Raw genomic sequence first — 27,019 nt, 5'->3', positions numbered from 1 at the left:
GGAAGAACATAAGTAGTAGAAGAACATAGGGTTTGAATGTTTGCAGCATTCACATCCAATTATTTTAGCATACACTTTAGTGTGTGTTGCCTTAAAGCAGGGGTGTCAAACTCAATCACAGAAGGGGCCAAAATGTAAAAGACAGTCTAAGTCGCAGCCAAACAGGATTAACATTCATTAAACTGTCTAAAACTGACTATGTTTTATTCAGAAATATGAATTTTAACAGCCAGACTGCAACAACTTTTTCCTCAATAAAATAAATAAAGATTTAAAATAAGTTTTTTTCTTCAACAATAACAAAGGAAAACAAGAATATTTCAGCTCAGAATATTTCAGCTCACATATCCAGGTGGGGATTACATTTGAAAATGCTTTCTTTTTGTCTGGACACAAGATATCACACACTTTAATCATGCAAACCCTCAATGGCACTGCATTTGACATAAAAATCTGCTCATATAATAATATTACAAACCCATCAGTCCATCAGGTACAGATGAACATATTGACCTGCTCAATTTAACATTAAGGCCAAAACACACTGAGATCTTCAATAGAAAAGTCAACTGTAGCTTCTATGGTGCACTGCAGGCTTCAGATTTAAAATGTAACACCACAGAACCAGCAGCATTTTAGGAAAAGGTTAAACTGCACACTGACACACACTGAGGAGATGAAGAGGAGAGACAGAGTCTGGACTCTTCATCATGACTTACAATAATGCAGCAATTAAGTATTTAAAAGTACACAAATCAGACCTGGAGTATAAAAAATCATGCACCACAGAAGTGTACATTAATATTATGATTCATGATCATAAAAAGTTTTTATATCAAGTCGACACATCCGTCCATATTCTCTCTCTCTCAGCATTCAATTATGTATTATGTTTTCCATTTATTATAGTAGAGCTGCTGTGTACCAACATGGAAACCAGGTTTCTTTTTTTCTTACATTAGGAATCATAAATACATTGAGACCCCTTGATTTATCCTTAACACTCAGCCTTGGACCCTCCAGCATTGCTATCATACTGGAAGGTAATATCGTTGTGGATGACATTGGAAGCCACGCACAAGCTTTTTGTGTTACATTTGGACTAATATACGCTCTTCAGAGACTTCAGACTAAAGAACACCTTTGACTTCATTCAGAAGGTGATGCTCAACCTGCAGGTAACTTCACAGCTTGAAAAATAATCTTTTGCAAGTCTTAAGTAATGTCAGAGAAAGTTTCTACATTTGTTTAGAAAGATTTGCTTATAAAAGATTATTTACATATTTGTTTGCATGGTGAAATTTCATTTGTTTCCACAAACAGTGGCCTTGGCTTAAGATGCACAGAATTACATTTTGTTCAAATAAAAGCCTGCAAACTTATCATTCTTTGTTCTGCTTACTTGATTTTTTTTTTGTGCAATCGGTTTTCCTAGATTCTACTGAGTAAACACAACTGTTCAGTTAAGTCGGCTTACTTGAGTTGGTGACACTTACGCGTACAGGGCAGCCTACATGGCACTGCACCATGCTTTCTACACTGGAAGGGCACCATAGAGGGCACTGGATCATGTCATGTCTACCACAGGTTAATATTTTAGAACATATATTAAAAATATTCCGATTTTTTAAACTTTACTTTCCTTGTGTCAGACAACAATGCTAGATAACAATGCTCCCCACCACTCATAAAACTTCTTCTGACCTCAGATAAATTAGAGGAAATTGTGGATGCAAACAAAAATAAGAGAATTTATTCCTAAGACGCTTTTTGCATGAGGCCGAATATCTCATATAAGGCTATAAAATACCAATAAAACAAACGCTTGAATTATAAAAATAACAAGAAAAGCATTGAAAAAAGGTGAAATTTTGAGTTTTTTGAAGATTGCAGCATTCACACCCAATAATAATAATAATAGTATGTGGTTAGATGTAGTTTCACATTGTGGCCACTTGAGGGCAATCTCTTTTTAAAGGTTGGCAAATCAATTTGTTGCAACTCTGTGTATGGTTTAACTACGGACTACATTCTCTTGATTTAAATAAACTTTAAGCTAAAACAGCCATCATTTTAAACCCATATATTCATTGGCATGTACTCTATTATAATAAATACATATCTTGGATGTTAGGAGCTACATCTAGTCTCTCTAAGGAAACTAGGGTATCACTGTCGCTTTTATTTTGAAGACCACCGACCGGAAGTGTTATGCTTGTTTATTTGTTAGCCGTGTAGCTTGTCAGTTAACCATCTTGCTGATATTATTACGTTTTCCTGCGTGTTTTATCAAAGTAATTTGTTTTAAACGAGTAGTAATGACAACCGAGGAAGACGTGAACCCTCGGTTTTATTTCTGTAACTGTTTCACAACCGACAATATCTTCCTGGAGGACTACAAGCTCCATGTCCGCTTCGTGTCGGAGCAGCAGTTCACACTGGACTATCGAGCAGTGAGTGGATATTAGTAACATTTTAACACAAAATAGTGCTTGGAGCGACATTCCCGGTGTGCAAACTCCACTGACAATGTGTATTATATGTTCTGCATTGCTACGCAGGTGCTTACGAGGCTCGGCTGCGTGACGGACCAACAGTTTGAGGATGTTCTCAACAAGGTTAAAAAAAAAAAAAAAGTGTATTCTGTGTTTGAACTGTGTGTGTTCACGCTTAAGTGACAGATACCTTAAACAGAGGTACTAGGAATGATACTAATGAAGGCCCAGTTCCATTTAGTGTAGCAGACCCCTTTTTAGCAGCCAACATACAGCAGCACCCTGACTCTGTGACCTGAACGGAACGGAACCTTAAGTAGCATCAGTCTTAGCACCTGCTCTTACTCGACTGTTTAACGTCAAAATGACTGATCTGATAATTTCATCGTTTCTCACTTGAGTAGAATAAAAGTAGAAATGCCCCAAATTCACTACTTTTAGCCTCTTGAAAGTAACGGTGCTCTTAAGCTTCTGTATCTTTTTTATGAAACAGAAGTGTAAACACAGGTGTTAATACTAATTAAATTGTCGAATTGTTACTCTTCGCTGTTGTGCATGCTGGCTCACTAGAAATGCTCTGCTGCTTTGATTTAAATGGAACAGAACCTTAATTAACATCATTGATAACACCTGTGTTACCACACTGTTTTATGTCAACATGGCTGCAGTAAAAAGGGTCTACACTTGATAACTCTTATGTTATGACTTAAGAAAACAAAGTTATGTTTGTGAATTAACTCACTGTATTATTTGTACCTAACCTTAGATTCCTACTTGACTGTAGCTGAACTGTATGCCTGCTCTGTTCAGATTTCACAGGAGGTGGACAGGCGAAGGCGTCTCGGTGTGATGTCTGCTGAGAGAGCTGCTGCTATAAGAGACGTGTACCAGCCCCTCCACCCCCATGTCTACCATCTGCAGGTATTTATCCCATCAGCAGCTGCTAATAGTGTCATTAATAAATAATATGTTATTGACACCTTGCTGAGACACACCTGCACACCGTCTCTCCTCAGGAGTCCTACCTCGCTCCAAAGTTCAGGCAGATTGTCGAGTACTGTCGCAGCGGGGACCCCAGTGAAGAAGGTCTCTTAGACTTGTTGGAGGAAGAAGCAGGTGAGCTGGAAAGTTCTTCAGTTTTATCTCGGTAGCTCAGTGCAAGTCTATAACAGATGCCAAAAGCAAAAATGAATGCTGTCAAACATTTCCGAGTCTCAGTTTCACAGTGCAATATGGGAAAAAACAGACTTATCAGAGTACATGGTGATTAGTTCGGCTCAGTTTTCACATCAGTTTCATTGTGCCAAACATTTGGTGCAAAGAGCTAAAGTGACATGCTAACTTCTCAACTTAAAACACAAAAGGCTGTTACTTCTGAACACTTAATCACATGTTCAGACCTCATACATGCACACATTAAAAGCACCGTCCTGGTATGTGCAAAACCTCTAAGAAATGATCTTAAGATTGGTCCTAAACTTTGACTTAAATACTCAAAATAAATCTCAGGACGAAGAACAACTGAGGAGCCTGTGTATATAAAAGCTCAAAGTAACCTTTAGCACAGTCTAAGTGTGGCTCTTGAGTGCTGACTGTAATGACTGTAATATGTTTTTTCACTTGGGCAAGTGGGTCAGAAATCTACTTTCAACTCAAATTTTATTTGAAAAAAATCCATATTTTTTGGTTGACTTCTAAGATGTACGTCCTGTGGAGCTACTTCAGATGCTGCAGTAGTAGCACAAGTTTCTATGGCGACTTCCCAAAGAATATTTGAACATGCCAGATATTATTGGGACATGCAGTATTTTGTTGGACCGCATTTTCACAGTTCATAACAGTATATTGATATGTTATTGTGCTGTGTGGTCATTTTGAATTGATCTTCCTCCTGTTAAAGCTGTGAGGGTGTATCGCTTCCCTGTGTTTGAGAAGAGCTTCTGTGAGGAGCTGGTGGAGGAGCTGGAACACTTTGAACAGTCCTCTGCCCCTAAAGGAAGACCCAACACCATGAACCATTATGGGGTAATATATCCACTCTTTTAATCACTGCTCAGTCATTCATATTTCATCTTTATCGTGCCATGACATGTGGACACTTGACCTACTTTGGTCCCATCTGTCATGAAATCTGTGGAACTCTGTTAAATGTAAGGGAGGTGTATTCCAGGCAGGTATATGCAGATGCTTTGATGGATTTCTTTTAAGAAAGTCAAAGAAATTCAAGGCTCATTTCACAGTAACATTACATGCATGTGCTGTACATATTTAAAAATTCATTGCACCATGGTTGTTAGCCAAGATGAAGCCCTTCAGCTGAAACCGTAAATTAGGAAAGTGTTGAAGCCATGAAAGAGCTCTGACTTAAATACGCATAGTCGTAAGAAGGTCAGGGATTTAAAGTTACCTTTTTCATCATCCGTGAGTCCTTTTATTCACGATGCTCCTCTCTGTTCCAGATCCTCCTGAATGAACTGGGCTTTGACGAGGGCTTCATGACTCCCCTCCGTGAGCACTACCTGCAGCCGCTCTCCTCCCTGCTGTACCCGGACTGCGGTGGGCGCCGTCTGGACAGCCACAAGGCCTTTGTTGTTAAATATGACATGAATGAAGACCTGGACCTGAGCTACCACTTTGACAACGCTGAGGTCACCCTGAATGTTTCCCTGGGCAAAGACTTCACTGATGGAAACCTTTATTTCGGTGACATGAAACAGGTGACAAATCTGTACTGTCGTGTAATTTGTTTTAAATTTAACAATCTCAGCAATGAGATTGCATTTAAACTGTGTATTTTGTATGTTGAATTTCAGTTTTACCAACTCTTACCTGTGGGCTTTAAGTGACATGAATGAATAAATGTTCCAAATAATGTCCTTTTGTGATGAACAATAATGACATAACACAATTTCTAAGATAAGAAAGCCTGCTAATAAAACTTTGAAAGATTGTTTGGCAGTTTAGAAACATTGTAATTGCATCCTGTTAGAGACTTTACAGTTGTAAACAGGGGAAATTAATCAGGAATAACATTTCCATAGAAAAGTGTCTAAAGGAAGTGTTTTTCTCGCCCCCGGAGGTGCCTTTAAGTGAGACGGAGTGCTCAGAGGTCGAACACAGGGTGACCGAGGGCCTCCTCCACCGGGGCCAGCACATGCACGGGGCCCTGCCCATCTCCTCCGGCCAGCGCTGGAACCTCATCATCTGGATGAGAGCCTCGCAGGAGCGCAACAAGCTGTGCCCCATGTGCAACAAGAGGCCGACGCTGGTGGAAGGGGAGGGCTTCGCTGACGGCTTTACCAAACACTCTGACGCACCGACGAATGCTTCTTGCGTGCTGACGTGACAGGTCCCGTCCCGCTGCTGTCAGCCTTCATCCAATATGGATTTTCTGCCGGGTGATGTGGTTTATTAGACAGATGTGGTGCAGTTTGATTGTCGTAGAGTTAATCAAGAATACACTGGGTGACCACATGATGCCATTAAATGGAATTAATTATGATACTTTGATTGATTTATTCCAAATTGGAATGATTAATATTTATTATTTGTACTATTAATAATAGTACTTGTACTATAATAACAATAACAATATGAGTCCAATATATATAAAAAACCTATACTGGTCAAACACTGGTATTTATATACAGTATGATTGTACAGTATTTTGTGCCAAAGATGAATTAGAGATAATGTGTGTTTCAAACATTAGAGATACACCACTCTGACTGAATGTCTTTCTTTACTAATACCACAAGTCAGGGTAGTTTCTAATACTGAAGACCCATCTGGTAGCAGTGCTCTTTTTACCCAGATTTGAAGTCTGCAAACTTCTTTTTGTGAAACTAACTGGATCATTTCACCATGAATATAGTGCGGATACTTAATGCTTAAGTAGAAGATTTTAACATACACAATGCAAAACCTTACACCTCTCTCTTTGTTGCCTAGTATCACTGCCTAAGCCCCTCTCAACATCTTACACAAAAACATGCACATAAATTTCATTACATGAAGTAGAACATTAAAGTTGTCAACTGTCGCGACTAACTAGCAAGCTAACGTCTGTCCTACTTGGCTAGTTATGTCTACTGTAGGTCCAACAAATGCAGCAGAGTGACACGTCTTCTACATTGCTGATCCCCTCACACACATTTCATCAACTGTTTGTACAGAGCTGCTGAGATTGGCTAGTTACATGCTAGTTAACCCCAACTGGTTGTTTGATTCTGAATGGGTCCAAAACTAAATACAAAGAGCAGCCACTCACACACACATTTTTTTAAAGGAAGCTTTCAGTTAAATATTGGTACTGATGCCCTGGTCAAAATGACTGATTATAATCAAATAATATTGCCTACTGTAGCTGAGTTTTTGACTACTAGGAGCAGCACAGAACAATATTTTTGAGTCCACTGGTTTTGGGTTGTTCTACTGACCAACAGTTGTTGGTGGAAACAAACGAAGAAGCCAGAAATGTGCCAACAATGGTAGAGAAGAAGACAGCAAGCCAGGAAACACAGATGTGAACAGTGGAGGACTTAGAATATTCAAAACAGTAAACAAACTCTGCAGGGTACCTTTAATTTTATGACACTGTGGATTGGTCACATCTGGCAGATATCTAATCCACTTAATCAGTTTCGGTGCCTGCAGCTATCAGCGCATCCCTATCAAGAATAAATCCAGTAGAGCATCTTTCTCATAATTGTTTATCTGTCAGCGATGGTTGATATCTGTCTTTGTTCATTAATCCAGAAGTCAACACTGCTAATATTGAACTGTTCCTCTGTCAGTATAATGTGCCTGTTTGTGTTATATTTTTGACTGGCTGGCTGTGATCTGGTGTTTTCCTGTTGACCAACTGTGTTGACTGTTTTGTGCGAAATGCGGTTGCGCTGCAGTCAGCATCAGGAAGAACAGAACACACATTTGTCATGATGTGTATTGATCTTATGTCATCTCCAGGCCACAGGTTTCTCAGTTCTGTCACAGAATCGAGGGGCGTTCAACACAAGACAAGCCAGACAATTTGGAATAATGGAATTTTAATTACATAAGTCAGTTCATGAACATCCATCTTGTGTGCATATTTTCTTCTTGTCAAGTGCATGTGGTGGAAGTGAATTATGTTCTCATACAGAGTCTTTGAGAGTAAAAACACAAACATAAACCTGTACGCTACATCTTGAATAATAAATTGATCCTTTACAGCAACATCAGAACATCAGGACTGTTTGGTTGTTTCTTTTTGTTCCAGGTGAATGTGTATGGAGTGTTGAACTGGAGGGAAACGGGGGAAGGAGAGTGGTTCTCTGGGATCAGAGGCACACTAAAACATATTCAAACAAACACCGAAACACAAATATACAAAGGCTAACATACAGAAGAAGGCATGGCTTTGTACAGTAGTCTTCATAACCTCATAGTACGTAGTTGTGTTGGTAAGATGGAGCTTGTTTTCACATCTCCTGCCAAAAATCATACTGTGTAGACACAGGCTGAAGTGAAATACAATGTTTTCACATTGTACTATTCAAGATTAGTCTGGATTTGGAGTATTTGCAGTATAGAATTAGTATGTATTAAGATACATATTTTCACATCAAATATAATATCCTATACATCACATACAGATAAATATTTCTTCTCTTATTATGGATATTTACACCATACAAGTAAATAAATAAATTTAATTTTAATTTAATATATTATTTAAAGCAAAATCTGTCAAAAAATGCACCAATTGAAAAACTTCAACTTCTCCAGTGGCATTGATTGGATCAGTCCCATTTCTGTTGAGGCTTGTCCACAGCTGTCAGTCTGTGCCACCTTGTATTGTCCGTGGGTCAGCACTGGCTGCATGGAGCAGTTCACCCACACCTAGTTTGTGCATTGTTCTGCCAACAAGACGTTGCATCTTGGCTTTATAACGTGGTCTCGCTGCTCATGTCCCGAGGGCGGTGGTGGTCGATGTCCGAGTCATAGTCCGACTCCATCTCGATCTTGACCTGTGGCACGGGGCAGGTCATCCCTCGACCCATGGGCACGGCTGGAGAGGACGGGCACGAGATCTTCAGGTGGAGGGTGATGCTGAGGAAGGGCAAGCTCCGGTTATAATACACACCCACGGCCAAAAACACTGAGGGGGCGCTGAGGGAGGAGGAGGAGGGAGGTGGAAGCCGGGGAGGGTGGAGGAGCCCAACCAAACACTACAGCAGCTTGTGTCGGTGGTGACTGAAATGAGCTGCTGTGGTGGTTGTCTGTGGCCACAATGCCTAATGGTTAGACTGGGACTGGTGACTGGGAGAGAAAACTTTGAGGCTGGAAAAAGTTTTATATGTTTTCAGTTGTGACTCTTTGCAAGAGTGACTTTTAACACACCAGTGAAGAGCAAGGGATGAAACCACATTTTCTATTCTTGTCTGATAGTATTTTAAATAGTGGAGCAGCAGGTTGGCCATTTCAGTGCCAAATGAACCATGTTTTTTTTTCAAAACTATAAAGGACCGTGGACAGTGTCAGCAGAAAAATATTATTTCCACTTCTTTACCCTGCCATCAGACAGCCTTTTCTAATGGGAAACTTGCTTGAAGGAGTCACCAGACTCCTTTGGCAAAAACAGAAATTTTACCTCACAGAAAATCAGAGTTTCCGATCTACCACTGCCTTGATCAGTTTGTTTCTGTTACTGTGTGACAAACCAGCTAATTGAGACAGCAGTGGACCGACAACTCCTATGTCCTGCAGGGTAAAATGACTGTTTTTGCCAAGGGAGTTTTTCAGGGAGCGGTATTCGGCTTATATAACAACAGAAAAGGCTCTCTGATAACATGGTAAATATTCTAAATATCTTACATGTAGTCTGCACTTGGTAGATAAAATACATTTTGCAGCAGACCCTGTCCACAGCAGCACATTGCATAGCTTCCTACACCAGTGCTTGTGCACCTTTGCTGAACTGGGGGCGTTCTGACCACCAACTACTGTAGGTGATAAACTGACTGATACCTCATACAACCTCACAATGTAAGAGGCTGCTTTAAATTACTACATTTTATCAAATGAACAAATCCCTTTTCTATATCTTAATTTTCAATACTTTTCAAATGAAACTACAGTTTTGTTTGACATCCAGCGACACTTCAAATCAGGAATCAACCTTTTTCCTTTTGCAGTATTAAAGTCAGTACAACAAATGACTGAATGCAACACTTTCATCTAAAAAAAATAAGTTTGGAAGAAATGAATTCAAGGCAGGCATAAAGCTTTCAATAATAGAAAATCACAGTGTCATTTTCTTAAGCACAGTTGATAGCATCCCACAAAACAAATTCATATCAATCAATAATCAAAAGTCAATTCCAAACCATGCCTCTTTCAAAGCAATGCAGACATGATGGGCAATTTTTGAAATCACCAATATCCCACAAAGGAAAAAAACAAACAAAACCAAAGCATTTGCCGTCAAACAAAGTATTTGTGGTTAAATGTTGAACAGAAATAGCCTCATCAGCTGCACTTGCAATGCTGGGGCTCTAGTTGAGGGCACTTCAGAGAGCAGAAAGAAGCCGGGGTGAGGCTACAGGTCACATGCAGGTGTGAGCGTCGCGTATTTGCTAAAGAGATTCAGCACATGGAGGAAAAAGAAACAACCAAAACAATGATGCCTGTTGCATGTGGAGGATAACACAGTTGTACACAAACTGGCCTGCAATAAATCCTCTGTAGGTACTAAATATACAACAGACTTAATTTACCACACATTCTTTTTTTATTGATCTATTTCAGTCCCACATGTTTTTCTCTAACAAAGAACCCTGACCTTTGGCTTTAAAAGACAGAACAAACTAAAGAGCATGCATTTCAAGTCATCAGCCTTCACCTCACAGTCACTGCCTTCCAGAATATTTCAATACTATCAACACACGTCAGTGGAGAGTTATAATATAGTGAGTTGTGTGTACAGAGAGGGCAGCACAGTGCGTTATACTGAGAGACATTTGGCACGTGACACAGGAAGAGTAGCAGCAGGATTATACAGTTAATAACATCACAATCATCTGCATTGCCTTAAAGTGCATGGAGAGGAGACTGAGCCCAAACCAGACAACGAGAAGAAACTATGAGGACAGTGTTACGTATAAATAGTTACATTATTTATTATCATACTTTACATGTGTTCTAAAATGAATTAAGGACGGATGAAAAAGGAGTAATGGAAGAATTTTCTCATTAAAGGATGTGTAATAAAACAAATTCATTTGGAATAGTTATAGTTGGAGAGTTTTTTTTTTCATGAGGAAAAATTAGAAGCAACAAAATGAGGGACTACTTTCATGCTACTGTCTCCTTCAGTATTTGTAATAACAGGTTCAAGTTAGTGTGTGATTATTTAACTTTTTGAGAGGCTATTCAGCAAGGAAGCAGTGCTTGGGTCATATGTTGTATAAAAGGGCCAGTTCACCCAAATTACAAAAAACATGTGTAGTGGTATCTAACCATTCAGAAAGTTTGACTTGTAGTTGTTGGTCTTTAATATCTGCCTCATAAATTTCTGTTATTGCTTCTTTACAATGGAGGTTGATGGAATTTAGCAGCTGTTTACAGCTGGCATCAACGTGTATTCCTGGTTGATCTGATCACATGTGGTAAGTACAGGTGTGAATGTGCTCAAGATGCGTGGAGATCTGATCGCTCAGACCACGTTCAGAGGTAGTCTGGGCTGCATGTGACCACGTTCTTTCAGTGGTGTGTATGCAGTGTCTCCTGGACTACACTGAAGGACCGCCTTACCAACAGACGTCCTATCATCAGGTTCACTGTAACGCAAATTATGTGTTTGGTTTCTCTTAACTGCCAAGATAAGCAGCAGATGTTTCGGAACAAACTGTCTGGTTCAAATTATTTCACCACTGAACTAATAACCACAATACTCCCTTAAAAAAAATCATTCAATTTTGAGAGTTGTTGAGTGAGGAGAAACTTAAACTTCATAAAAGTGCAAAATCATTCATGCCTTCTTGTAAATTCAGTAGTAAAAATCCAATGTCAAAAATAAAATGATGGCATTAAAAATCTCCTCCTGCCACTTTTTAACTTTTTAACTTTTTTGAAGAGACTTCAACTTGATGGCAGCCATTAAGAATAACTATTTAGAAATAGTCGATCTTCTTATGTAGGTCAGTATTTACCAAACTTTATTTCTGGGGACCAGCTTTTTAGAAAGGACAAACCATCATGTCCCCATTCACAACATACCTTATCAGTGAGTCTTTGAGGAGTTAATTTGTGCATAACTGAATGTTCCTGACCATTTTTTCTGCCATTCCTGCAGCACCTTATTTTATCTTGACACATGCACATGTTAAATACTTTATGAATGTAAAATAAATGCATTTAAAATGAGTTAACAGGTCATCTTATTGTTTTTATTTCCTCTCAACTAGAAAACAAACCTAAAAAAAAAAAAAATGAAAACTCAAAATTTCAAGGTGACTTATTGAACAGATTTTTGAGTTTTGAATAAATTTTAAAAAGTTTAATAAATCTTAGGTGGTTAGAAACTCAAAAAAATGTATTTCCCTTTACTTTAAAAAAAAGTTTATCTAAAGAAGAAAAGTAAATTATCTCAATAAAGCATTATTAGTTGGTAAAACTTTTTTTTAAACTTGAGTTTGAGAATTTGAGTTGGACTCAAAGCAAAAAAATTGTTTAAGTGAGTTGGGTTGAAATTTTGAGTTTTCTCTACTTTTTCATTTTCAGAGTGTAGGTCATTTTAGCCTGCTTCATTAATGAGACTAAATAAGTGCATTTAGGAGGAATTAACAGGCTCTTGCTTCTTCCTCTCATCAGTAAAACAATACACACATTTTAAATTATTTATAAAAGGTTACTGCAGAATTAAATCTTAAATTTTGAAGAATACTTCCATAGTCTTTTATCTATTTGGTGACCTAAATAAAATCTTCCCGGTCTTTGGAAATGACTGAGGGAGGCATCAGTATTACATTGAGACGGTCTCATAACCAGTGAAATACTTCTAACCCTATCAGTCGCTGCATTGCTGTATCTGTGGCCACTCCTGTCTAAAGTGTGTCTACCTGCCTAATTAGATGTATTCTTTCATTGCTGAGAACAGCACAAGCAAAGTTCCATCACCTCTGAATTTTTTGTGTAGGCAGAAATTATTAAGAGGCAAACGTTTAAAACCTGGGCAGAGAAAGTGAAGCTTCTTGAGGCAGTCAGCTCGAGGCTGCTGTACACTCGTCACTACTTAAGCCATAACTGCTCTGCTCACTCTTTCACTGCTGAGTCTGCTGCCATGCTGCTCACCTGAAAGCTCTGCTGTGGCATTTCAAGCCAACCAGACTCCGTCTGAACTTCAACTATCCCAATTACAATGAACCACTAGAAGTAAGTGAGAAAATCTTTTTTTGTAATTTTTGTGAGCTGACCCTTTAATTTTTGCACATTTTCTGCGTATGACTACATTTTGTCATGCGGGTAGGGTACCTGTCTGTGTAATGGGGGGAGTGTATGTGTGTGTTAAAGAGCGCTGTGTGTGGCAGCAGCCTGGCAGTACGCTCCCCACTGAGTCTGAACAACATCAGGATAGACGAGATCTTTGTAGGGGATGTGCAGTTTGAGGACACAGTACCTGCGATCCAAGTCTGACTCTGAGCTCGGTGAGTGGTTGGAGTAGGCGTGGGACTTGTCCTGCAAACACACACACACACACAAAATATACACACAGCTCATCAGAAACTTGTGCCAGGATCGGTCATTCCAGCGGGGGGCAGCAGAAGCTTGAGTTTCTCACCTCCTCCTCGCTGTCGTCTCCTTTAGGCTTCCTCTTCTCCTTCTCCTTCCCTTTCTTCTTGTCGTCGTCCTTCTTCTTCTTCTCTTTCTCCGGCAGGAGGTCGTCAAGCCAGGCCAGGTCATGCTGGGAGAAGACCATGTCCAGCATCTTCCGGACGACCATCAGGCCGAGGATCTGAAGGGTTGGACACAGAGATGCACAGACGCACAGGCCTCGTTGTAACACACATTAACATTCATCTCACGTCTGAGTCACGGTCTGAATGGGATTTCGCTGGATGGCATTTGTAAATGACATTTAACATGAATGGCTGGTATACATGGTGAAATCAGATCAATTCCTTGTAACATTTACACTCTTAAAAACTGGCATTAAACCTCCGTCATGTTTCTTTACACTCACTAACATCTTAACATCAGTTCTGATATGGATGTTTCACTGGGAAATGTTAGATCTCTACAAGAGCGATTACTGGAGCAGCTTCAAAGCAGACTGAACGCATGGATCAGGGGCGCTGGATTAATGTCAGAAGTGTGGGGCCAAAAGTGTGTGTAAGAGAGTGCATACACTGTATACATTTGACTGGTGTCCTCTTTGATTGGATTAAAATGTAAATGTTAACCACATTTTATGTTTTGCTTTATTTCAGCTAATGTCTTAGAGTGGACGGGGATGATTGAAACATCTTTTAACACAAATGTTGCGAGCTCTGACATCTCTCTACTGACGCGTGTCTATACGTCCTGTTTGTGCATGTGTGTGTATTTCTGGCTTGTGTGTGTTAAATAACAAGAGTGAAAATACATAATTTCCTCATGAGGGATTACAAAAGTACGTCGCCTTCTTCATTATAAAGTTTAGTTCATATTGCACTGTTATATATAGAAATATTAGTTTTTCATTGTGCTCTGTACTCCCAGCAGTGAGAGGCAGATAAACACACAGGGGAATCATTTACAGCATACTGACATTAAAAACAATTACAAAGTACAATTAGCTGATAATTAGCCTGATTAGCCACTGTTAATAATCAATACACATATTAAACCATCAATCAAACTGATAACTAATAGCACTCAATGTCAGACAACCTTATGATACTTTAGCAGCTACCTCATGTTTCTGTGGTGGTGACAAAATGTGGAAAAAAAAAAACATAAAACAGAGTAACAGAGAAAACCATAACACTACAAACACAAGATAAAAGGAGTCATATGTTGAAAAGTCTTCTTCTTGATTCGGCATTAATACAATCATAAAGATAAACTTTATTTCTGTACAAACTTCACATTTTGTTGGCAAAAATTACTAATATAAGTGCTGGTCGGTGGTGGACTCATAACACTGTTAATTCGCCATCTTTCATGTGTGTGGCAATATCTGAGGAGTTTTTTCATCTGTTACCATAGTAACTATCCTGTTTGTTGAATTCCTGTTTTGTGCTGGAGATAGTGCTCTTACCTTTAAATAATATTAAACATGTCTAGCTTTATTGGAATGTCAAGACAAGAAGAAGTTTTATGACCACCTTATGGATGATTTATTGTGGAACCCTCTGTTTTCTTTTGTGTCATTTTTTTTTTTTATCTTGGCTGGCTCCAGAGAGTGTTTTAAAAAATAGTGAAGTGGGGATGCAAGAGCACATGTGCTCCTGTAAGTCTAATAGTAGGGGTGCAGCTGCTCCATTTGCTCCACTACTCAGGCGCCGATGATTGCCAGTTACAAAAATGTGGGACAGGGGAGTTAAGTGGGAGGTCCAATTATCTGATCATACAGAATGCATGGTAAAATATTGTGTTACAAGAGCTCAGAGCAGCTGCCTCTCTTCTTACACCCACGACACAACAGCTCAGGATCAGTCAAAAGCTGTGTTGCACCATGTGTTTGATCACATACCATAACGGGAAAGATGATGGCCAAGAAGGTGGATTTGAGGATCCAAAGCACGGCCAGACACGTGATCTGCACCAGCGTGAACAGGTGTACCTTCCTCAGAGGAACGTGACGGAGGTAGGAGAAGTCGGGCTGGTGCTTGGACGGCATCATGTACAACTTAATCCTATCCCAGAACTGCGGAGGGCAATGAGAAAAAGGGGGGCAAGTGGAAGAGAAGAGCAAAAGGTCTGAGTGGCACGGGTTAATTACATGCAGACCTGCAGTATATGAAAGATGAATCCCAGATGATTCGGGTGGAATTTGTATGCACCACGGCTATGCCTGCCTTTGCAGTGAGCTGGAGGAAAGTTACTGAGGAGCACCTGCTGTAGCACAAAGTCCCTGAACTCCAAGCTATAGGTGTTCCAACTCATCTAAATGCATCTGTAATTGTGATAGTGGTTATGATAACAGAACACCTGGCCATAAGAAACCACCCACAGGTGCACTTTATATATTCAGCCCAGGGTTTGTTGTTTCTTCTACAAAATTTAGGAGCTTCTAACTAATCCCCCAATGTTTTCTTTTTCCATGTGATTCAGTTGTCTCTGCAGTCTGACTGCCAGCTTGTTTGTCTACTTAGCAGCTTTAAGAATGTCACCTCAAAATGCAATAAGTAAGATGTCCAACCCCAATAACTCAATTTATTATGTAAAACAACATGAACAGCTGGCACACAGCGTACCTGGATTCCACTGAGGGAAGCTACGCCCATGTAGAGGAAGACACCGTACAGCACAGGCATGGGGATGAACTGCAAGCAGCAGGAAGAAAACAAGTTATTAGTCATTAGTCATTACAGTGTTTAAGTTTAAAGACTGTCAATTCTATAAGCCGGTGGTGTTCAACCTGAATGGTGGTTGAGTGTAGAGCTACAGGTGGAGCGTGGATGACCAGGGGAAAAATACAAAGTGAGACTAAGTGGAATTAATATGATTTATGTGGGGAAAATAAACACATGAGATGCTGCCACGCTGACCTTTATATCATTGAAATTCATGCTTAGTTGCTTTCCCTGTTATTGTTCACAACTGACAGTGTCCCCGCTACATATATGCACATCACGCACTCTGCATGAGGCACAGATGCAGCAAGTGTTATAAAAATCCTCAATTGATTTTTTTTTTAAGTGTGATGCAGACTCTCAGCAGAGTGAGAGAAAGACAGAGAGAGCTCAGAACAAGTGAAAGAGAAAGTGTGTGAATATGGACAGAAGTGTCGACGTGATATAAACACTTTATTTAATCACCTCAGGTTTCTCTATAATTTTCTGGTTTAACAGTGAAGTGTGTGAACTATACTGCAGACTTGAGCCTGTTAACATTGAGAGGCAGACAGATCTACATTCTGTGCTCCTCTTCTTCATCCTGAAACATCTGTAATCTATGGAAGAAGAAAAAAAGATCCTGGGGGAGCATACCAGATAAAGTTTGAAAACCACTGCTAAGTTAAAAATATATGGCCCCTACCATGTCTCTGAAATATCAGCAGTCTAACTGAGCTGTGTATTAATAAATCCATGGTGCTGTCCGTGGTGCTGAAGTAGCACAGATTTGTAATTTTTTTGTAATTTCTCCAAGCGCCGCAATTCTTTCAGTTTCATCTTGGAGCTATAATATTATCCAAACTATACGCCACTATAAAAACTCTAAATTTACCAGCTGACTGCTGTCTCTTCACACTGATGGTGAGACATGAATCAAACTCACATGACAACCCTGGTACTGAACCAGCTCGGTGCATTAGTTAACAAAGCTCAATGAAGAGGTAACTGTGTTTGTGTGGTGTATGTATTTACAGCCTCTGGTTGATTCAGAATGAATTTGGTATTGTTGATTATTTAGCTAACAGGAGCTAACTAGCTACATTTGGTAGCAATTGTTGAGCTAACCTGCTTAAGATGGACATGAGATTGAGATGAACGTGACGTCATGAAATGTGACATGAAATAAAAGGTGGTATTGGGAAAAATGTCATTATAAGACTTTGAAAAAAGGCTAAAAATGAACCCCAACAAAATACTGAAAGAGTAATGAAATAACATTTGGTCAAAATAAGTTTCATTTGAATAATTTATTACATTTTTCCACAGTTTGCTCATTAATTTGTATGTTTTATCCAGTCTATTTATGTTAGAGAGACCAGATGAGGATGGCTGAAATTGAGTGTGTCACGCTCAACTCCAATTTGCTCTTAATATCATGAAGATCAGTTACAGATTCTTAGGGTGATAATAAGTGTGTTTACAGGATGGATGAACCACTTACACACAGGGTGACAGGTGTGGTTCAGTCTTTTTAAACATCTTTTCAGCATTAAGCTGGAGGAGCTCACAGACACATTCTTTAGACACTTTTATAACAAATTCCTCCTGCAGTGGCAGCTTCACTCGCCGTCATCTGGTTTAAAACAGGCTGAACGACATCAACAGTCCATTATTTATGACAGCCTAATCAGTGCAATATAGAAAAAAAAAAAAGAATGAATAAATGAACAGGGCATTTTCGATAAATAAAAGCAGGAATTACAGCAGGAAAAGCGATTTGATCAGGATGTTTCCACCAAATCTGACAGTTAAAAAAAAACTATTAATTTACTAATTCATTTGGATAATTGATAATTTAATTAAAAGCTTCTCTCTTGTAAAGTCTTCTTCATGGTGACAGCAATAGCTTATTGCTCGTATCTCCATTATGTTATCAATTATTCACGACAGTTTTGGCAGCGCTCCAAATTACACAATACATTTTGTAAGCGCAGCATTTTTCAATATTACTGTGTCTCCTCAGCATTTTTGCCTTCACCTCCAGTCTCACAGCATCACACCGACAGCTCTCGTTTTAGTTTGTTAATATTATCGTTCAATACAACTGTTCATTAACAGGACAGGATCCTGCGTTCTGGGCAGCTGTGATTTTTCCTGGACTTCTTTTCACCCTGATTCATATGATGATTTATGTGAGAATCTTTCATTTATTTATTTTTTTGAATTGAACACTGGAAATAATAAGAGGATCAACTTGAACACTAGTAGAAAATCATAAGAAAATGTACAATAATGTGAACAAACATCAGTTAATATTATCCACTGTGGACTTCATACCTTTAGTACTGGAGCGAGGAAGATGGAGACTCCAGTGAGAGCAAACACCAAAATGCCCGTGATTCTTTGTTCTCTGTATATTGGACATTGATGACATATACACAAGAGACAAGTCAAGTCAATTTCAGAGGCCTCTCTGTATTTCATCTTCAAAGACCTGAGCGAGGCGCTTCTCTCATACTGCGATATTGCCGGTGGCAGCCTGAAGATTAAGGATTAAGTTATTTTTTTTCATTTTTCATTTTTGTGTTCTGTGTATTTATTTGACTGTGGACTGACCTGACCCCGAGGAACTGAGGCTGCTCTCCGGGAGCGCTCGACTCGCTCTCCATCTTCAGCGAGTCGATGTGGGCGATGGAGATGACGGTGGCGGCGACGTACCAGGGCAGGCCCATGAAGGAGCAGGCGGCCATGAGGATGCCCACCCAGAGAAGATCCAGGTGATAGCCACAGCCTTTCTGCCAGGGAAACCAGACAACAGATCATGTCTTTAAAAAATAAATCCGATTTATTAAACTGAATGAAGTGCAATAAATCAGAGGTGGAAATATGGAAAGATCTGCATCATCCAGCCTACCTTAAGTTTGTTCTCCTTGCGGTTGACAATGACTGCGCTGATCTGCTGGTCCATGAAGATGAGAATGGTGACGAGGAGGGCGGGGACGAAGCTGGCCACATAAATCCACCAGGGGTTCTTTCCAAATGGCATCACCAGCCAGCCGCGATCAGGCCGAGTGGGCTGGAGGGATATTTGGGAGAGGGAGGCTTTAATTCCACATCGACTGAGCAGTTCTTTCCCACAGTGGTGCACAAACATTTTAGACAGAAGATCATTAAAAGACATTTTCAATCAGTATCCAAATCGTTTGACATTTGGGGAAATACCTTTATTTGCTTTGTTGCAGAGAGTTAGGTGAGAACATAAATACTCCATCTATCATATCTGTCCACTCAGTCAGTATGATTCTATAAGCTGGATGCAGGGGAGCTACAGCATGGCTACTTTATTAAACAGCTTACATCTGTAAAATCAAATGCAATATAGTACAGGCCTGTCACATTTTGATATACTGTGTCATTTACAAGCCAACTGCAACAACTGCTATGTTTGTGGTTTTTTTTCTTTCTTGTTTGACCCTTCAATTCATGTTAAATGAATGGGTGGTAACAGTTCGATGTACCCAGCTTCAATCTTGGAAGCTGTACATTTTAGCGCATTATATTGTTTTAGTGTTTATCTTCTAAGTTAAACTTGGCATTAGCAAGCTGTGTGGTTAATGTTATAATATTGAGGGACAGTCAAGAGAAACTGTGTGAATGTTACGCTCCATTTGAAGCCAACGAAATAACAAGAATAGTAGGTTGGATGCCGGGAACTGTTTTTTTTAATGTTGCTTTTTGTGGAAATTAATGCTGCAACACTAATGTTGGCTCTCTTGTTATGCAGAAACCTGTAGTTTCACTCTGCACTGGCATGTGATATGTGCATTTGTGAAAAAGTAATGGTCAAAGTGCAGGAATTAATTAGTGTAACTATGACTATCACCCAGCAGGTAGCTTGTTTGGACCATGAAAAAAAACAAAACAAATAAACAAATGGGCTAATACTACATATCACACTGTTGAGCCAACCAAAATCATCCAACAGTTCCCACCATGAGCTTACTCTTGGTGACAGTGGCGAGGAAAAACTTCCTTTTAACGGGCAGAAACACTGAACACAATCAAGCTGTGGTTGGGTGGCCACCTGCTACAACCAGTTGGGTTAAGAGATAATGCTATGCTGAATTAAGCTAACTGTCTCCTGGCTCTAGCTTCATATTCAATGGACAGACATGATTGTGGTATCAATCTTCTCATCTAACTCCAAGCAAGAACACGTGTGTGTTTCCCCAAATTTGAAACTACTCCTTTAAAGCATGGACGCTCCAGTCAGGGAAGGCATTTGTTAGTCAGCCAGAAACAAATACTGGAAGACCACCAGTAAAGTGCCATGAAGTATTTAACCTCTGCTGTAAAAAAAAAATGCTGTGAGAGCAGCTAATTTTTGTAATAGCTGTCTTATTTCTAATTAAAAAAAAAGCAAAACCTAGAGTATAATAACTTGCTGTACCTTAAATTCCGTGGGAACAATCAGCTTGGGAGTTTTGAGTCCCATCAACATATCGAGCCCCACGAACGTCATGATGGACATGAAGATGGAGAAGTCGCTGATGAGTTTCCTCAGCTGGTGCCCCAAACAGAGAGAAACAAAAGAGTTCAAGTGAGAAAAATTCTTTGCAGAACTGAAAGCAGGGACACAGCCTGATGGAAAGGCAGCTCATAAAAACTAAAAAGGCTGAGATGTGTTTTCTGGCTTCTCTTGAGTCAAAGTGTCATCTCTGTGCCTGGAAAAAGAAGGGACCAGCTTGTTTTGTCTGTTTGACTATCCACTTCCTGTTAAGAGATCAGATGGAACAGATGTGAGCAGCTGTGCAGTGTTGGGCCCAGGGGGATTACACAAACACGGCTACAATCAACAGCAGGCCACTGTGCTACTAACAAGTACATTAATTATCAAAAGTACCGATAAGAGGGTCATCTGGCTGAGAGTGTTGCACCTACTCTTGATAATCTGCTGGGTGCACATTGTTTTATTAAGAGGCCTGGATGATAACTCATCATTTTATAAAAGTGTTACACATCATTAAGTTATTCATTATCACAGTACTTTACTAACTGTATTAAGAACCAAGTTAAGGTTTAGTGTCAGGAACAGCTGTGTTGTCCTGATGGTCTAAACACACACCCTGTAACCTTAAGGTCCAAGGTGACAATTTCCAAGTGGTTGAACAGCAATGTAGCAATCCACGCATGTGGTATTTTTTCAAGTGCTTACTGAGTTCGTATTAAGTTGGAGAGTCCCTGTGGTAACCCTGTGGACATTTCTTTTTCTTATTATTTTTCTCTGCTGAAGAACTGGAAGGAACAAATACTGGCAGTAAGGTTGCAAATTCCACTCAGTTTTTTGCGATTATCTTAAAAACAGTCAAAATGCATCATTTTAAACTCTCAAGTCATCTGCCTCTGATCTTTTGCTTCACAATCTGCTTGGATTCATTTTATTATTAATTTTCTGTTATGTTTAATACTATGTATACATTTGTCATATTTTGATATCATGTGCAATATTGCTTTTCATCAACAGCAGCAGCATCATATTACTATTCTTTGTTATTATCATGTTAAATATTAGGTTTAATATGTGCTATTTTTACATTAATTATCTGGTGCAATATAACTTTTTAATACCTCTCAATATCACTGCCAATATTACTTTTCAATGTAATTGCAAATACTGCTTTTTCTATTTCAGCTTACTTTTGTACTTATGTTATTTCTATTGTTATTCTATTAGTCACTGTTTCTTTGCATTTACTCCTTATACACTTTACCTTATATTCAATACAGTATTGCTGTTATTCTTATGTTACCGTAATTATTGGTGTAATGTGGTATAATAATTTCCTTTGGGATTAATAAAGCTCTATCTAAATCTGTATATATCTTATGGAGTCTCTGATCACTAGTAGTGAAATGAAGCAATATTTTCATTGAAAGTTCCCTTTTGTTTGCATCGTGCAGAACCAAGATGATGCACATGCATGCATTATATCATCCTGGTACTGCACTGACTGATGGCCAGTGACAGTAATTGCAAAGATGCACCAATAAAGGCAATAAAGAAGAAGACTACTAGCTGGTAAACATGAATGCAAGCACTGCACATCAATTAAAAACTTTTATGTGCAAACATTTAATGTGGGAAAGAAACACTTGTATTACCTGTAGGAACAAAAACAGGAAGCAAGGATTTATAAAAAAAACAAAACAAAAAATCTTTTCAACCTATATTCATTTGAATACAGTACAAAGAAAAGATATTTACTATTCAAACTAATTAACTTTATTGGCCGTTTTCTGTAAATATACACTCATTTGGAATTTGATGCCTTCAACATGTTCCAAAAAGAGTCGGGAGAGGAGCATGTTTACCGCTGTGATACATCAGCTTTTCTTTTAAAGACACTACGCACTGAGAGTTGAGGACACTAACTTTTTTTTTTAAGTTTTGAAAATTAAATTCTTTCTCATTCCTGCTTGATATGTGACTTCAGGTGCTCAACAGTCCGGGGTCTCTGTTTTCGTATTTTGCGCTTCAAAATGTACCACAGACTTTCAGCGGGAGACAAGGTCTGGACTGAAGGCAGGTCAGTCTCGTACCTGAACTCTTTTAGTGCGAAGTCACGCTGCTGGACGTGCAGCATGTGTCTCTGAAAAAGACGTCTGGATGTTAGCATCTATTGCTCCAAAACCTGTGGCTTTCAGCATCAATGGTGCCTTCACAGATGTGACAGTTATCCATGCCGTGGTCAACCCTGGTCCTCAGAGCATGTTTTAGATGTTTCCCTGCTCCAACACACCTGATTCAAATGATCAGCTGATCATCAAGCCTCTGCAGAAGCCTGATAACAACCTGATCATTTGAATCAGGTGTGTTGGAGCACATTTTTCTCCCCAACACTTTTTCACCCCCCTATCAGTCCATCTCAGATGAGCTCAAGCATGTTGCAGGCATCACATTCAGAATGAGTGTATATTTACAAAAAACAATAAAGTTAATCAGTTTGAAAATTAAATATCTTTTCTCTATACTGTATTCAATTGACTACAAGTCTGAAGTATTTGCAAATCATTGCATTCTGTTTTTATTTATGTTTTACCTGGCGTTTATTTTTCTTGGAATTGTGATTGTACAGATATTACTAAAGTTTACAAAAATAAATAAATAATAATGCAAAATCAATATTCAGTTGAAGATATCATTATCATCATCATCATCACTATGACGTGCCACTTTACTGCAAAATTCAGGATTGTTTTTTTTTCCCTTTTACTTACTTTTTTAATGGCATAATTAGACGTGAGCTGAGGCAGTTCAGCCACAGTTAGAAAAGTTCTCTCACTCTGACAGTTGCCTCAGTGTTACAAGAGAACATCCCGTGGTATAACACAGTGTCAGTGTAACATCACCTGCTGCATAATATTCTCTGGTTTATTTCTGTGACTGTCACAACATCTTGAGCTTCTGTCTCGGCACTGCTTCGAGATGTTCACGTCAAACAATTTACTCCTTTATTTCTGTCACAGTGCAGCACAGCCTTAACGGCACATCGATGGCAGCTGTCGAAATATTTTCTAATTGTGTCAGGTCCCTTAATATCACTACTGACGCTGTTAAATTCTGATTTTCGACAGCAGGACTTGGAGCTCTGTGGTTTCTTTTTGCTATTTGGTAACATTCATGTAACTAAAACTTGTCCAGTTTGCATCGATTATGCTAATGATTAAAATCCTCATGAACAGGTGGTTGAATTAAATGAGTGATTTACAGTAAGTTTGTGCAATCAAAAGGGTTTAGTAAGTGGAACATTGAATATAAGCATAACTTTTGTATCTTTACAAGAAAGCTCCTCAAGGTAACTTTAATTTTAAATGGATTTTAATTAGGGTTGCATCTGATGATTATTTTTATTGATGATTAATCTGACAATTATTTTCTCAATGAATCGATTACATAAAATGTTCAAAGTTATGCCCTCGCATGTCTTGTTTTGCCCATAACCCAAAGATGTCCCATTTACTGTCATAAAGAAGTAAAGAAACCAGAAAATATTCACATTTAAGAAGCTGGAATTTTGACTTGTTTCTCTTTAAACAAAATTACTCAAACCGATTAATCGATTATCAAAATAGTTAGCAATTAATTTCATGATACATTCTTTAATTCTCTGATTTTAATGTTTTCTGCAAACTGTTTTACAACTTTGGTTTGTTCATTTACAAAAAAAGATTCATCAACAGATGTGTCACCTTGGTGGGGAAGTAGCGGCTGAACTTGAACTTCTTGAGGGAGACGGTCATGGAGTAGGTGCCAAAGAAGAGGATGAAGGACATGAGGGCCAGGTCGGGGACGTACTTGCAGGACTTTCCCACCAGGGAGCCGCCGTACTTCAGACACTCCTTCTTGCTCAGCTGGCTCCAGTCCAGAGCTGTCACATTCAACTGGGGTGGTGGGTGGCAGTGATGGAGAGGATGAAGAGATGAAGAGTGAAGTGTTTTGACACAGACGCAGAGGAAAAACGCAAACGCAGACAGAGTGAAATATGCCGGCACAGATGTGAAGTTATAATCCACGGAGGAGAGTGAGAGAGGATGATGATGACGGGATGGATGGTGATGAACAAACAAAGGAGAGAAAGAGGAGAGCAAAGCCACTTCTTTATCAGACAGAGTTGACCTTAACACTCTTGTCACCCCCTGTTAATCATTCTGGAAAAAGCTGAAATGTTACTGACCCTATAAACATTCATCCTAAAATACAAAGCACCAAAATGAGGCAAAAAAAATAAGAATTGAATGAAAACCAGCACTTACCCCAGAGACACTAGAGCTGTTATCTGGCATTGGAACTAAACCATTGAAGATCATTGTAGCCACTGTTTATGAGTGGGAGACGGGGAGGCGATGAGACAGAAGATGAAGAGGAGGGCGAGGAGGAGGACAGAAGGGAAAGAAAAAGAACATAATGAGAATCCAGCTGCTGGACATCGCAGAGAGCACTCCGAGGCCCATGCAGACAAACAAAGAGGTACTCACTTGCAAGAGACGGCAGCCAAATTGTTTGTGCATGGCGAAAACAGACAAGAGACAAATCAGTTACAGAAATCAATGTCTACAAATCCCTTCCATTTTCAAAAGAATAAGTCAACAGATCAGTGAACATGAGGGAATCTGTACGAAGAAGGAATTTAATTTAGATAAGATTGTTCTATTAAGCCATGCAACCAAACAAACAATAATTAAAGTTGATAATCAGCAAAATGACAATTACCACAAAAACAACACTTTTCCAAATGATAGCAAAAAGTAACATGAGGAACATATGCCAGCAAACGTAAGGTGGTCAGTCCAGCACTGTAAGCATGATGGGAAATGTAGGCTGTTGCTTATCGCTACAATATTTTAGCTTATATTACAACCTGGAGCAGAGGGCCACAGAGGAGCACACAGCTGAGGTTGTAATATGTAGGCAAATATATTCATTCAGAGACTTTTTGTTGGACGTCAACCTCACGTTTACATGTATTTTTGAACAAATAGACTTGAAGCATAGATAAATGTTACAGGTCATGGTCACACAGATGAGACAAAGAGAATGCTATAAATGTAGGGTTGTCATGATTCTCCAAATCTGGTCTGGATTTGATTCGATTTTTGTAATTTTCAATTTAGCACTGACGCGATGCCTTTGTTAAACTATCGAGTCTTGGCTTGTAAAGATCAACAGATCATTGATTCTGTGCCTTGACAACTGTAATTTACATTTTCAGACTCTTCTTTGTGTTGTCTTTAAAGTGTTGTCAGAAGTAGGCAGGGGTGGAGAGAAAAAAGATGCCAGGAGAATCACAATTCTAACTTTGATTTTGATTCTGCTCACTTCTTTCGATTTAATAATGACACTGTGGTGTCGCTGTCTTTTTATCGTTCGTGTTGAAACATTGGGTTGTTTGCGTACACACTGCTATGAAACAACATTCCCCTCTAACATTTTTTTGATGTCATACTTCTAAGGTTATTTTGGTGAAAGTAAAGCAAATTTAGTGCATCATATTACTTTACACAGAGTAAAATTATGAACTTACTACTAAGCAACTTGCCCAACACTGTTGAGATCAACAATCATTTTTGAAAAGGATTCTTTTTATTTGGTTATTAAGTAACACTGATCATGATATGTACTGAACGGTGTATTTTATATTGTAAAAACTCAATTTGTCAGAGCTCTCTGGTGAACAAATAATGCAATAATAATAATAATATGTTTTCATTGGCGTATACTGAGCTAAAAATAAGAATTGTTAGGTTTTTGTTACCTAAGGCTGTTGAACTGCCCTGTTTCTACAGCAGCCCAGAATGGACAAACCAAACACTGGCTCTTCAAACGGCCTTTTGTGTTTTTTGCAGGTTTCACGTAGGTTCATGCTTGGAAGGGGAAGGTGAGGTGAGCCTACTACATGCCACTAAATCCTTCACACTGGTCTGTAATGGCCTGCTCTGGAGAACATGATGATGATGATTGAATGGTGAATATAATAATGTATAACACATATTTGGCATTTCTGTATCGCAGTTTCTTCAGTCCAAAATCATATATCTGCAATAAGCTTATATGCAGTTAGTTTAGCAGGTAAAAAACGAATAAAACCGAATTATACTTTAAGAAAATCAATTAACATTTTTATTTTCCCTGACATGGCCTATCATCATATATTGGTAAGCTAAAATGGCTGCAAGAGACATATGATATGATATATATATGACTTCATGAACTCCAGGAAACTCTGTATTATTAACACAACACAGTTAGAGGATGCTTTGATCTAACCCTGAAGGATTCAGCTTCGCCTGGATGGGGGACTGTGTGAGAGAGAGCATTTCATGCCAGTCCTAAAGGAAACAACTGTGATTTTCCATGTTTAGCCCATCAACAGCTTCTGTGTTAAATTACTGTTCACCAGTTTCCAGTGTTTACCTGATAATTCTTAACTGCAGCCATTGATT

At 39.0% G+C, this 27,019-nt stretch overlaps 2 protein-coding genes across 2 annotated transcripts in view; one reads left to right on the top strand and one right to left on the bottom strand.

The window, feature by feature from the left end:
• The first annotated feature begins 2,217 nt into the window (after positions 1 to 2,217).
• On the top strand, positions 2,218 to 6,493 carry ogfod2 (2-oxoglutarate and iron-dependent oxygenase domain containing 2). The gene is made up of 7 exons (XM_084729627.1): positions 2,218 to 2,453; positions 2,562 to 2,618; positions 3,306 to 3,416; positions 3,512 to 3,611; positions 4,396 to 4,520; positions 4,955 to 5,212; positions 5,575 to 6,493. Exons 1-7 carry the CDS (start codon positions 2,319 to 2,321, stop codon positions 5,839 to 5,841), a joined length of 1,053 nt encoding a protein of 350 aa, XP_084585753.1. The 5' UTR covers positions 2,218 to 2,318; the 3' UTR covers positions 5,842 to 6,493.
• A 33-nt stretch (positions 6,494 to 6,526) lies between these two features.
• Positions 6,527 to 27,019, bottom strand: part of slc4a5a (solute carrier family 4 member 5a) — a 62,332-nt gene continuing 41,839 nt past the window's right edge. Inside the window, exons 16-26 of the mRNA XM_084729186.1 lie at positions 24,833 to 24,867; positions 24,269 to 24,460; positions 20,469 to 20,582; positions 18,933 to 19,094; positions 18,635 to 18,813; positions 18,356 to 18,428; positions 15,938 to 16,006; positions 15,214 to 15,387; positions 13,318 to 13,491; positions 13,156 to 13,214; positions 6,527 to 8,588 (exon numbers count right to left, since the gene is read on the bottom strand). Of these exons, the coding sequence (XP_084585312.1) occupies positions 8,423 to 8,588; positions 13,156 to 13,214; positions 13,318 to 13,491; positions 15,214 to 15,387; positions 15,938 to 16,006; positions 18,356 to 18,428; positions 18,635 to 18,813; positions 18,933 to 19,094; positions 20,469 to 20,582; positions 24,269 to 24,460; positions 24,833 to 24,867 (1,397 nt within the window). The 3' untranslated portion in view covers positions 6,527 to 8,422. The remainder of the gene's footprint in view (positions 8,589 to 13,155; positions 13,215 to 13,317; positions 13,492 to 15,213; positions 15,388 to 15,937; positions 16,007 to 18,355; positions 18,429 to 18,634; positions 18,814 to 18,932; positions 19,095 to 20,468; positions 20,583 to 24,268; positions 24,461 to 24,832; positions 24,868 to 27,019) is intronic.

This window comes from Lutjanus erythropterus, chromosome 10, assembly GCF_056507025.1.
Source record: "Lutjanus erythropterus isolate fLutEry1 chromosome 10, fLutEry1.hap2, whole genome shotgun sequence".
Classification (NCBI taxonomy): domain Eukaryota; kingdom Metazoa; phylum Chordata; class Actinopteri; order Lutjaniformes; family Lutjanidae; genus Lutjanus; species Lutjanus erythropterus.
The sequence above is the reverse complement of the archived record's forward strand: the minus strand, read 5'-3'. Positions and strand labels throughout refer to the sequence as shown.